The sequence below is a fragment of the Carassius gibelio genome, chromosome B25, assembly GCF_023724105.1.
Source record: "Carassius gibelio isolate Cgi1373 ecotype wild population from Czech Republic chromosome B25, carGib1.2-hapl.c, whole genome shotgun sequence".
Classification (NCBI taxonomy): Eukaryota; Metazoa; Chordata; class Actinopteri; order Cypriniformes; family Cyprinidae; genus Carassius; species Carassius gibelio.
In genome coordinates this window covers 17061426-17074764 of record NC_068420.1, presented here as the reverse complement: position 1 = coordinate 17074764, position 13339 = coordinate 17061426, and the positions used below count along the sequence as shown (strand labels likewise).

The following is a 13339-nucleotide window of genomic DNA, read 5'->3' as shown; positions in this document are numbered from 1 at the left end:
AACTAATATTTAACAGTAATGAAGTTGAGTTACTATGCTATTAATAAAGACCCATACCAGCGTGGACACACTTATTCCTCCAGCAGACTCTCCAAAGATGGTCACTGATCCAGGATCTCCACCGAAGCTGTGGATGTTCTCCTGAACCCACTGAAGAGCTGCGACCTGATCCAGAAAACCATAGTTTCCTGGCGCATGTTCATCTCCCGTGCTACGAAAAAGAGAAAAGGTATCTTTAATCTTAATCTGTAATAAAAAAAAACTCACAACATACAAGTAATGCACAATTTTTTTTTTTTAATGAAACACCAAAAACAAAATTGATCAATTTAATTTATTCAAAAACTGAAAATAACGTTTTGCTAAATTACTCGTAAATGTTTCGTCTACGATTTCGGCCCTCCAAAACTATTTCAGCCAAATATTTTCAGTGCATCCCTTATACTTTCGCACAACAAAAACAAATTGTATTTAATTTAATTTGCATTAATGTAACACTGTACATTTAAGTAATATTTAAAGTTAACACGTTCGCTTTGGCATGTGTATTGCTGTATTAATGTGATGATGAATATTCAATATATTGATTACATAATTTAATTTGAATTACTAATACGCAATGCTACGTGCGTCCCGAGTTCGAATCCTGACCCAAAGACCTTTCCCGATCACACTTTCTCTCTCTCTCTCTCACTTCGCTTCCTGTCATCTCCGATTTAACCAATTTAGGTTCTAATAACCAATTTAATTTTTAATAAAAAATTTAAATTCTTACACAGGATACAAATTTTACCCACTTGTAGGTGTTAAAAATCCACGTAATCAAGGTAAGAATCTGCTATTATCTAAATTCAGCTACATTCACATCTTGCTTTCTTATTTATTTATTATAATTTAGTAATTTTTTTATTATTTTTTAATTATTTATTTGAATAATTTTCAATAATCTGGTGTAATAATAATAATAATATGTAAATTGAAGAGACTCCATTAGCCTGACTACGTCAGACTTCCTACTTCCGCTCAATTTCATTTCGCTTCTGTACTCAGTCTGATACAGCGTCAGAGCTTTCTGTTTGCCACCGGTCTGGAAACAGCCGGGCCAATCAACGAACAGAGGGCGGGCTGAGAGCCGTGACGTAGATGCGTAGATTACCTTCGCATAATCTGCAAAAGTCGTTTACAGCCATGTTCACTCCGGTATTTCGCTCGCATCATCATGTGTTTACAACAGGTTTAAAGTAGAAGTTCAATCATAGATTTGACTTCGATGCATGATGTCTGTGCTTCGATGTGGCTGTACAGGCGCATAACATACGTCATAACTAAACGTATCTGATTGGCTTACGGTAACCAATGATTTTAAACTTCAGACAAGCGCCCCCTAGTGAGAGAGAAAACACTTCTCTATTATGCCATTCCAGACTCTGTCTACGAAGCAAAGTGAAGTAGCAGAGTCTGGTATTACCAGGCTAAGACTCCATGGCTTTTATGTTTGAACTGCCATAAAAAAAAATATCATGTATCATACCAAAATGATTTTAATTGAATTATGAATTATCTAATTATTATTATCAACATTTATCTGGTTTGGTAAATGGTATGATCAAGGGTAACCACAGATACCCTACCTAAAGAATCCCAGCAGACCCAATCTGTACTGAATCAGCACCACAACCACATCCTGATACGCTGACAGAACGGAGCCGTCATACAATGAAGCTGAACCTAGAGCAAGTCCTCCACCATGAATCCAAACCATCACCTAGAAAACACAAGGAAACATTCTCCAGCACATTTTTCTATGAGGACATTCATCTAGGGCTGTAGCTATCGAATATTTTAGTAATCGAGTATTCTACCAAAAATTCCATCGAGTAATCGGATAAAATGTGTTTTTGCTTAATTAAAGTGTTTTGCTTAATTGTACTGTAAACAATGACAATAAAGTTGACAGATGAATTAAGTGCATTTAAGTGCCATTCAGTTGGGGTTTAAAATAAAGCATTTTCTGAGATGCACATTAAACACATAAAACATTAATTTAATCTTTTAATTATAAAAAACTAAGCAAACCTAACTTTTTGGTAAACAAAGGGGATTTACTATAAAAAATAAAACATGGAAGAAATGTTGTGTGATTAAACCTTAAAAAAACGGACTTTTATTTTGACAGGTTGACGTACCTTTACAGTTCTGTGTATGTGATGTGACGCTAGTTTTACTCAAATCAAACGTTCAAATTATGCTTATGGAGTGACTGTCAGAGCAGTTCTGGAGATGTTTTTCATGTGTTCACGTCCTTATTTAGTGAGACAGCAGACGCTGAAATTACCGCGAGCGTCACAAACGCTTCAGTGTGTTTGATAAAGGAAGTCGCGCTTCTGCTCCATTCATTAACAGAGACACGCAGAACATGCAGGATTCACATCGTGATTTGATGTAAGTGCAATGACCTATTTTTGATTCATTCATTCCAAATTTGGCAAATCTCCGTGCCATTCCGCGGTAAACTGTAAAATCAGTTTTTTTGACTGGATTCCGCGATTCCCTCCGCGTTTTCTGCATCGCAGAAATCATAGGGCCCTAGTTGTCGTACGCCAGCTCTATCTTGCAATGGACACACCACGACGTTCTATTTACGTTTGCCCACGCCCTCAAATCAAAACACTGCTGACTCATAGACAGTAAAAGAAATGGACACAGCGACCCCATTGGAACTCAATTGAGACAAGTGAAGGCCATTTTTAACTATTTTTAGCACTTCTGTTTCTGACGCGCCGACTCAAACGAAGCTTGATGACGTCAGCAACCTGTCTGACAGATGTAAATCTTCTAGTAGCTGTGCGTGCAAACTGCCATCGTTAATCTTGCAGAGACGGCGAGCTTGAGCGGGGAGTTCTTTGGCGAGAGTGAGCAGGAGTAAGTATTCTGATTAATTATTTTGTATAGTATTTTAAAATGTAACGCCAGTACGCCATTTTAAGTTAATTGCCTGCGAGCTTCTCCTGCTGTCTGTACGGTAATGTGACAGAGAGTCGAGTGGTTATGACGCAATCGTTAGCCTATTTTTACAAAAACTGTTTCTACGAGGCCATAATGTAACAAAGAAGGTAATGGAGCCCTTTATACATTGTCGTGTATCTTTAGAAATATATAATGGACAAATGGAGTCTTTAAACGCCTCAGATGTAAAGTTATTCACTGTCAAAGTGACGCCAAAATGAATGGGAGTCAATGGGATGCTAACGAAAGTGAAGTTCTGCTACAAGATGGCGGCACGCAGCCGACTTCAACTTCCAGTCGACTTCTTGCAGTATGAGATTTCGGACGCAGCGCAGTTTGTGTCCTTCCGCTTTGTGGGTGACGTAAACTCGTTGTCATATATTAAAAAAATCATTGCGAAAAAACCTGACGTGAGATTTAAAATAAATTAAAAGAGGTTTCGAGGCAGAGGAATTTGCCTCAATCATTTTTTGTAATCGAGTTACTCGAGGAATCGTTTCAGCCCTACATTCATCTATATTGTTGATCAACTTACTGGTAGCTTGGTGTCTTGGCCAGGTTTGACTGGAGTGTAGATGTTGAGATACAAGCAGTCCTCCGAGACCTCGGGAATCTCCACATCCATACCGAGAAACTTAAGTTCAGTGATACTAACTTGCCTGTCCTGGATGCACCTAAAGAGACAATTAGATCATTAGATCATAGAAATGTCTAACTAAAGATGTTTGAATTGAAATGTGTTTGTGCGACATCTCACATGAGTGGCTGTTTGGTCGCATCTCTCACTCCGTCCCATTTCTCTGCAGGCTGGGGCCGAGCCAGTCTCAGGGGTCCCACGGGGGGCTTGGCAAATGGTACACCTAGATAACTATTAACAACTGTGTCCTTGCCCTTCACTGTCAAGAAGGCACCTCTCAGAGATCCTAATTTTGTTTGCACTAGAGGTCCTATCAAAAAGACCAATAAAGAACCAACTTAACTTACATTTCGCAAAAAAAAAAAAAAAAAAAAAAACTGTATTAAACACTTCTTAATTTTACACCAATTCTGAAATGGGTAACTTGCCTTCCTTTCGCTCTTTTATTATCCGCGGAAGAGTTTGAGTCATGAAAGTGAAGTGTTTTCCCTTCAGGTCTTTCCCAGGTTTTTGCTCCAGTCCAATGCTGAGATACTCAGCCTCAGCTCCAAACTTAGGCCACTTGGTGAGGCCTGGACCATTCGGAGACCTGCCACCAGGAAAACGTTTTTTAAAATCTGGTTTTAAATGCATATGCCAAATGTTTGGAAATGTATTATTTTGTATTCATGTTGGTTTCATATGGTTTGGAAAACCTTTACACCGTGTGTGATCTTAACAAGTTATAAATAGATAAATATATTTATATATGATGAAACATATTTTTTATAGAATAATTCAAAAATGTCAGGATGATTTCGTAGAGTACCTCATAACATTTTACACCATGAAATTACTTGGTTTGGAAAACTGAAAGGCCGAAAAGGCCACATAAAAATGTCATGTGGTGTAACTATCAAGTAAAAAATATTTTCTTTTAACGTGATTACAAATAAATATATGTTATATATTTAATGTGGAGAGTCTCACCGCATGACATTTTTCAACTAGAGCTAATTCGGTTTGGAAAACAAAAAGGTTTTCAATTAAATGTCTCTTAAAATGTCATGTGGTGTAACTATCAAGTAAAAAGTAATTTTGCTTTTTACATGTGTGATTTAAGTCTTAAATATATAATTCAATGTTTTTAATAAAATTTGATTAAATATTTTGTAAAAATGATATCAAGTATTAACTGATAAATGTCAGGATGTTTGGAGAGTCACACCACGACGAAAAAAACAACAACAACAACAAAAAACTATTTCAATATGAATTTCTATTAAAAGACACAAAAATTGTCATGAGGTGTAACTATCAGATAAACCTGAATGCATGTGAGTGATCCCAAGTTTAAAATATACATTTTTAGTAAAATGTTATAAAATATCATGAAAAAAGTAGTTAATCAAAATTATTACTTCATAAATGTCATGACTTTTTCAGAGTCGCACCACATGACATTTTACACCTGAATTAACCTGACCTGATATTTTAAGGGATTATATTTGGGGTTCTCTCTATGATATCACTTCCTGTTTTGTTTTACATGTTGGTCACACCACATGATTTGATTTAACAGACTGTTAACTGTTTTTTATATTTCTCTGCAGGCTTTTTTATATTTATTACCACATTCATATTATATCAAAGCTGCTTCACTTCTTATTCAATTTTTTAAGATATAGTAAATATAATATAGATATTAATCATAGTTAATGTTTTCATTTTAAGAATTCCATCCTTTGATTGAAGTTTTTTCTTCTTAGTGATATCAGGACAGTTGTATCACCCTTAAAATATCTGACTTTACTTCCCACTCAAAAATATCAACCAGACAACTTTGTTAAGTGTCACTTACCCAGTGCGAGCAAAGTTTCCCCAGTAAGCCATGACAGTTCTACAGAGTTCATTCTCTTCTTCTGACAGTTCCTCTGAATTGAAAAAGGAAGAAAGACATCAAACAGAAAAACCTAAGAGAGACACTGTATTTATTGTCACTATCTATAGAATCCAGTTGTGATTTAATATTTAAATGAAAACAAAGTTTGAGATCTTAAGATGAGCACATTTACATGACCAACTTGAACCCATTGCAAAATCTGCAAAGGGAAATATTTCTTCCTTTTTCTTAAATCTTACTGTACTTACTTGTTGTTGAAATCAAGTAATTATCTCAGAAATCTGTTTTAGAAATTCTCTATGCAGATTTCGCAACAGATTCAGGTTAGTCATACAAATTTCAGAAATGCATTTGATTTGAAAGTGACCTCTGTGTGCACTGAGCTTCATACATCAATACACTAATGATAAAAGACAATGGACCTTTTTGTCCACAAACTTTGCTGAAAATGTACTAATGTGATGGCACTTTTAGATTGTTTAAATTTGTTTCTAAATATTATTCAGGGCTGTACCTTCCAGCTTCATATGTCCATCTGCAAAGCAAAAACCAAGCACAAATATAACTTCATCTCCATGGTCACTTCCAACAAAACTAGGTCGTTTCTTTTGAAGTACACTTGGAGGGTGCTGGAATTCGTACATGTATACTGGAGCACCGGCATCTAGAAATAGACAAAATCCCCAATTACTTTCGAGTATCACTGAAATAGCCATCTGCGAAATAAACAGTTATACTTCTACAAACTCTCACCTCTGTGGTAATTCGCTACCTTCCGAGCTGGGATGTTGAACAAAAAGTCTCCTAACATCTCTCGAAAACCGTCTCGGATTTCAGTCCTGTCAGGGGATGTGCCTAAATACTCATTTAATACAAGCTCAGCAACGGACTGATCTTGAAGCTAAAGGGAAGGAAAACAGACCAGAAATATTATATCAAAAAATTATATTAAATTAAAATTATATTACATTAAATTGTAGTATATTATCTAAAATTATTAATAATAAAAATCAATTTTTAAATACAATTAAAATAAAATTCTACAGAATTTACTATGTTTATATATAAATACGCTCACATGCATGTATATATTTAAGAAAAATATGTGATGTTTATATATTAAATATATTTCTATATGATATATTTTATATTAATATAAATATATACATGTAAATATTTTACAAATATTTGCTGTATGTGTGTGTATTTATATATACACAACACACACACATACATTATGTAACTTTTATTTTGGATGCGATTAATCGCGATTAATCGTTTGACATCACAAAATGTCTATATATATATATATATATATATATATATATATATATATATATATATATATAATATATATATATATATATATATATATATATATATAAGAAAAATAAACGTTTTTTTTATCTTACAGTGGGGTTAAATATGGTCAAAAATGGCAAGATCTGCTCCACGTCCATCCCATCTGCCCATCCTTCTGGTGAAAAGAACTATGGAAAACATTTGCTAAATATGAATATACTGTACAATTCTGACTGAAGTTTTGGACGAAAACAAATCTTATGCTTGTATTTTTACATATTTTAACAGTGAAACAGTGTTTACATTGGGCAGCATGTATCCACTCTCATCATTCGTGATTCCATTGATCAGAGGCACTTTATTAAACTGCTGGGATTGAAGAAGCTCCTCTACAGGTTTGGGAAGGAACTGGCCATCCGTCGTCACTCCAAAACGAACCATTGGATGCTCCTGTTTCAAAAGACACATCAATTCAAACACAACATTTAGTGCATAAGAAGACTGTTCGCATATGATTCTATGAAAAAACCCAGATTGTGAACAGACAGACCTTAACCAGTGTGAGTACATCGTCTTCTGTCAGCTGCATCACACAGTCAACAATCTTCTTTGTGCTGGAAATATCACAGCCAGATGCATTTCCTACATACTACAGAAAAATGTTGATGAGTTTTGATTAAAAATCTGTAAGTCAAGGTATAATAAGATGATAATTGTAAATCTGAAATTGTAATGCATTGGGTAAATGTACTTGGGCTGTTGGCAGAGGGTTGGGACTCATGATAGCATCCATTGCTGCCGTACCACTCTCTGCGATGGCATGATGGAAGAGGTTTGAGGATAATGGAGAAAGAACCTAAAGATGTGGAGGAGAAAATCGTTAAAACACACAAGTGTATCTTTATTTAAGCCATCTTTAAACCAGATCAATATAATTTCCCAGTCATTAAATGATCAAATCTTTGTGTTTGAATCCTTACATGTAAAGAGACACTGACTCCTCCAGCAGACTCTCCAAAGATGGTCACTGATCCAGGATCTCCACCGAAGCTGTGGATGTTCTCCTGAACCCACTGAAGAGCTGCGACCTGATCCAGAAGACCATAGTTTCCTGGCGCATGTTCATCTCCCGTGCTAAAGGGCAGAAGATCATCATACAAGCTCATCAGAGACCTTAGACCTCAGCGCCACAGTATCAGTCACTAATCAGAGAATCCCAAACATCAAAAACATGAACTAATAGGACTTTATGGCAGTTCACAATTAACATGTAAGTCTGAAGTCCAAAGACACATGGGCTGACCTAGATTTTTTATGGTCACTCCAATGCATGGACAGGTTTACATCAAGAATTTAGAATTGGTTTAATTGAATAAATGAACTATTTTAGGTTTTGTTGGATCTTTATATTGGTAACCATTTCTTTTATACCTGAAAAATCCAAGTAGGCCAAGTCTGTACTGAATCAGAACCACAACTACATCCTGATAGGCAGCCAACACATGTCCGTCAAACAGTGACGCAGCAGCCATCGACAGACCTCCACCATGGATCCAAACCATGACCTTTTGCACCATTAAAAACAACATTACAATAAATTCATAAAAGTGCAACAAAGTTTATCCAAATCAGTCACTCTTACAGGCAGCTTGTCATTTGCTCCAGGTTTAGAGGGTGTGTAGACGTTGAGGTAAAGACAGTCCTCTGATGAGTCAGGAACCTCTAACTTCAATGATAGATTGGCTACCAAGTCTACAATTAACTGCTTTTCCTGCAGACACCTGGGAAAGACACAGAAGAACAATGTCAAATCTGGGTGTTGAACGAAATGGCTGATCTACAGTTGCATTAGTTTGGTTTTATTCTCACATGAAGGGCTGTTTTGTAGCGTCTCTCACTCCGGCCCATTTCTCTGCAGGCTGTGGAGGAGAAAATCTCAAAGGACCCACGGGCGGCTTGGCGAATGGAACACCCAGGTAGGAATGGACAACTGTGTCCTTTCCCTTTGCTTTCATATATTCACCTTTCAGGGCCCCAAACTTGGTTTGCAAGACAGGTCCTGTGTAATTCATAAAATAGTCATATTCACACTATGATTTGCCATTCATTTTTAGTTAAACTGACATAGAAATTGAAAACAAAGAAGCAGTTGGTTGTCCTTCAAATATCACTGTTGACTTATTATTAACATTTTATGACAATTCACATGCTTAAAGAAATATTAACATTAGCAGTAATATTATATATTGTCTAACCTAAGAATTTGCATAATATATATTTATACAACAGTTCTTTCTGGTTCTCGAAACTGATTGAATTTGCGAGCCTTTTTCTGAGTTGCGATATTGATTTTCGGTATATTGGTGATATCTGAACTCCAACCGTTTCACTGTTTATTTCACTTTATCGTATTTATATCACTCCACTTGGCGTATTTTCTCACAGCGGATGTCATGGCAGACACCCAAATCCACTATAATTTGTATATTTTTTTTATGAAAAGATGTAGTTGTTTACAGTATACTGTACTTCAAATATGTGGTTTGTTAATAAAGATAAGATCTATTTGAAAATTTGTTCAATGTTTTCGGAGATGTGAGCTCCAGGATGTCAGCGGAAAAAAGAAGAAAAAAGAAACAACAGATACTAACACATGTAACACGATCATCTGACATGAAACAACATCAAAACTGTGATGTTATGGAATAAAATGTCAACCGATAAAGAGGTAATAATTACATTCAAGCTTTTGGGGTGTTGATTAACTCCATCTACATTTTGATTATCATTCTGAAACCAATTCATAGTATTTTTCCAGCTTTTTTGTTCAAAATTTTATTTCTCTATTTTTTTTATGAAACTTACCCACATTAAAGTGTTTTAAAAAATGAATGCATGAAGCTAGAATAAAATGTTTTTGTTTACAAGCAGATACCCTGTTCTTTATTTGGATGTTTTGTATGTCCATATTCATACAACAATATCTATACAAATTCAAACCTAAATAGGGATATAGTAGTATACTTAATGTATGATGTAAAGTAAACTTAAATAAAAAGAGTATACTTGCAGTAAAAAAAACTACTAAACTAGTAGTTTACTAAGACTATACTTCAAAGTGTACAAAGTATTTAATTAGTAAACTATCAGTATACCTATAAGGTCACTTTTAGAATAATTGCAGTACAAATTACAGACATAGAGATAAACTTTTTGTGTACTCAAAGTTTGCTACTGTTATACTTAAAGTATACTTAAAAGTATACTTTTATATACTAGAAAGTGGGCTAATTTAGTCCCAAGGAGAACTGAAACTGTACAAGTATATTACTAGAACACTGATATTTGTATTTTTGTTCCATGAAGTATACTTAAAAATATACTTGAACTTTACTTAAGTATACTTAATAAAATAAACTTGAAGTATACTACTTTTTGGTAAGGGTAAGAAGTTATTTTTACTTTCAACAGCTTGCAAGATGCAGCCAACAAATGCACTGACCAGCGTTTTCATTGGAAATCACTCTTAACAGATGAAAGAATAGTAGGACAAAGATATCACTTTCCTCAGCAGACATTCAGACATTGTGGAGAGTGGAAGCTTAAACACACTTTGCAGGACATGGAGGCACCAGCACGATCACTTGTGTTTTTTTTTTTTTTTTCTAATGGGTATGCCGTCATTTTTCCTGAAAGGTGAAAGTGAAAGGGGTCTAGTTGTATTTGTGTGCACTCACAATATCAACTAAACATTGTGCTTTTATAAAATAAAGAAACAAACATGATGTGCTTTCTGCCAACTCTTCTTGAACAGGAGAACAAAAATGAACCGAAACTCAGCGAATACATGCCTCACAGACATGATAAATATATTTATATAAAGCTTTAAATTACTACTTAAAAATAAAATAAAACAAAAACTCTCTAAAGGCGCGTCTAATGAAGATGTGAAAAGTGAACTTCATCCTTGCGACACCAACTCATAAAACACTATTTATTGGTAAATAATTGAAATATCTCCTTACTGCTTCCCCCTGACACATTTATGATAAATACTTTTGCTGATGATTTGCAGCAAGCGTAAGCCTATTGGTGCATTTGAATGCAGGACTCTTTCAAGCCATTCAAGAACCATTCAAGCAGGGCGTCACTGAAAATGAGTGTGTAAGTTTGTTTGAAAAATATAATTTCCCAGCAGCAGTAGGCCCCTCCCAACTGTAGGCCCCTGGGCTTCAGCCCCTTAAAAGGTCCCGTTCTTCGTGATCCCATGTTTTAAACTTTAGTTAGTGTGTAATGTTGTTGTTAGAGTATAAATAATATCTGTAAAATTCTAAAGCTCAAAGTTCAATGCCAAGCGAGATATTTTATGTAACAGAATTCGCCTACAACGAACGACCCAGTTGGACTACATCCCTCTAGTTCCTGCAGTAATAAGTCACTAAAACAGTTTTTTGACTAACCTCCGCCAACATGAATACACAAAAAAGGGGGCGTGGTTTTGTTGAGCTCCCACGGAGAAGGAAGCGTTTGTGTTTGAAAAATGGTAACTTTAAAGCCAGTGCATCAATGCGCCCCAGAACATACAGTATATATTTTGAAAACAATTTGTAAACATTTATTTTTATTTTATATGCGATTAATCACAATTAATCGTTTGACATCACTAATATACATACACTCAAATCAGGGTAATTTCCTCCGAGGAGGCAAAGGAGGCAGTATATCCTCTCCTCAAAATTGGATCAGAAAATAATCTATATTACAAAATTAAAACAGCCCAAATATAACTAAATATGATAGTAAAAGTCTAAAAGTCACTCGTTTTTATAAAGTAACACTGTCCTTCAGGGATACCCGCAGGTAAAGTTACAGCGGAGGCTTGCCTCCCTTCGGTCCATTCACTTTGACAATGATCAACCAATGACTGGATGTGATTGGTTCCTGCGATAAATCCCGTCTCTTGTTTTCGTGCAAGCTTTCAGTCTGAATTAAGAAAATGATGAGTTATTAACTAATTACAATGTAAGTATATACAACTCTCCCCCTTAGATAAAGATTGAAATGATCTGAAAATGTGACGACTGCGTCATGTTTTTAGTGAGCATTCAGCGTGATGAAATGAAAGATCTTCATGTCTGTGGCAGTGTTTACAGAGCTTTTATGACGATGACCCAAAATTAAGTTGACTATTAAAACAAACAGCTGAACATCAGTTCAAAAATAAAAGCATATTTTACAGTATAATTAAGCTTTGTTTACATTAGTTAATACAAATACAGTTGTTCACACGCATATAATTGAAACGAAACTTTGATTTTTATTTAACTTTTAAACTTTAACGCGATTAATCAGGATTATCTTACTCCTTTGACAGCACTAATTTAAATGATATATATATATATATATATATATTATATATATAAACTATTTTATGTTCTATATTTTATTTTTATTTATTTTATTTGTTACATTTTATTTTTATGCATGCATTATGCCCATTTTACATATGCATAGCCAATACATAAAGACATTGATCAAACCTAACCGATATACACGCCTGTAACAGTCTGTTTAAGCAAAACAGTCGACACACCCACGGATCGCTGAACGTACCAAAAGAAAGGGGCGGGGTTGGGGTGATGGAGTTCGCACACTGGATGAGAAGGGGCATTATAATGCATTATAAATGTAAACTGTAAGTCTGTAAGACTGTACATTTTACATCGTAGTCTATATTTTAATAAGCTATATAAGCTATATATATATATAGCCTATATATATATATATATATATATATATAGATAGATAGATAGATAGATAGATAGATAGATAGATAGTAAATGAATGAACATGATTCGATCGTTTTTGAACGAATCTCTTGATTGCGTGAATTAGACATCAAATGATTTTTTAACAATCACTAGCATCTTTATTTGAAACGTTCCTAAGTTCCAATTAACAGTCAGTTTCTCACTATAGCCTAAACTTTTATCCCAATTATTTTGATACAGGCCTATTTAATGTTTTCAACACAGAAATGTAACCTACTTTAGTAGACTTAGTGAATATGTTTCAAACAAATATCTTACATGCTCTCTCTGGATCAGCGGCTGCGCGAAATCAGCTTTAAATATTCCGATGTGATTGAGATGTCAAATGTTTAATATATACTATAGAGAATTATCGTTATAGCAATAAGATATTGCATGTGTTTGAATAGCGATCTTTTAATGATTAATCCATATGAGCCTATAGCCTATTTATTTTTGTATGTCATAATTTGTACCAGACCCGGTCCTCAAAACTTGGCGTAGCCTACTGTTGTGCAAGTAAACGCGCTCCTTACCATCCTCTGCTTTCACTGTGTTTTGTAGACTCAGCTGGATCAGGACGCAGAGTGAAAGCACGACAGAGCCTCTCATCGTCAGTCCGTGTTCAGTCCCACAGCAGTATGAGTGTTCACAAGCGTTCTGCACACTCTCATCAACTCGACTGCGCAATCTGGACACACT

The 13339-nt window shown here is 35.1% G+C and overlaps 1 protein-coding gene across 1 annotated transcript in view; it reads right to left on the bottom strand.

The window, feature by feature from the left end:
- LOC128014118 (pyrethroid hydrolase Ces2a) overlaps positions 1 to 13339 on the bottom strand; it is a 17985-nt gene extending 4646 nt beyond the window's left edge. The window contains exons 1-17 of the mRNA XM_052597404.1: positions 13174 to 13339; positions 8697 to 8886; positions 8470 to 8608; positions 8259 to 8392; positions 7808 to 7961; positions 7579 to 7683; positions 7378 to 7476; positions 7131 to 7277; positions 6938 to 7015; positions 6279 to 6426; positions 6040 to 6189; positions 5484 to 5556; positions 4072 to 4232; positions 3764 to 3953; positions 3542 to 3680; positions 1632 to 1765; positions 58 to 211 (exon numbers count right to left, since the gene is read on the bottom strand). Coding sequence (XP_052453364.1) covers positions 58 to 211; positions 1632 to 1765; positions 3542 to 3680; positions 3764 to 3953; positions 4072 to 4232; positions 5484 to 5556; positions 6040 to 6189; positions 6279 to 6426; positions 6938 to 7015; positions 7131 to 7277; positions 7378 to 7476; positions 7579 to 7683; positions 7808 to 7961; positions 8259 to 8392; positions 8470 to 8608; positions 8697 to 8886; positions 13174 to 13249 — 2271 coding nt within the window. The 5' untranslated portion in view covers positions 13250 to 13339. The remainder of the gene's footprint in view (positions 1 to 57; positions 212 to 1631; positions 1766 to 3541; positions 3681 to 3763; positions 3954 to 4071; positions 4233 to 5483; positions 5557 to 6039; positions 6190 to 6278; positions 6427 to 6937; positions 7016 to 7130; positions 7278 to 7377; positions 7477 to 7578; positions 7684 to 7807; positions 7962 to 8258; positions 8393 to 8469; positions 8609 to 8696; positions 8887 to 13173) is intronic.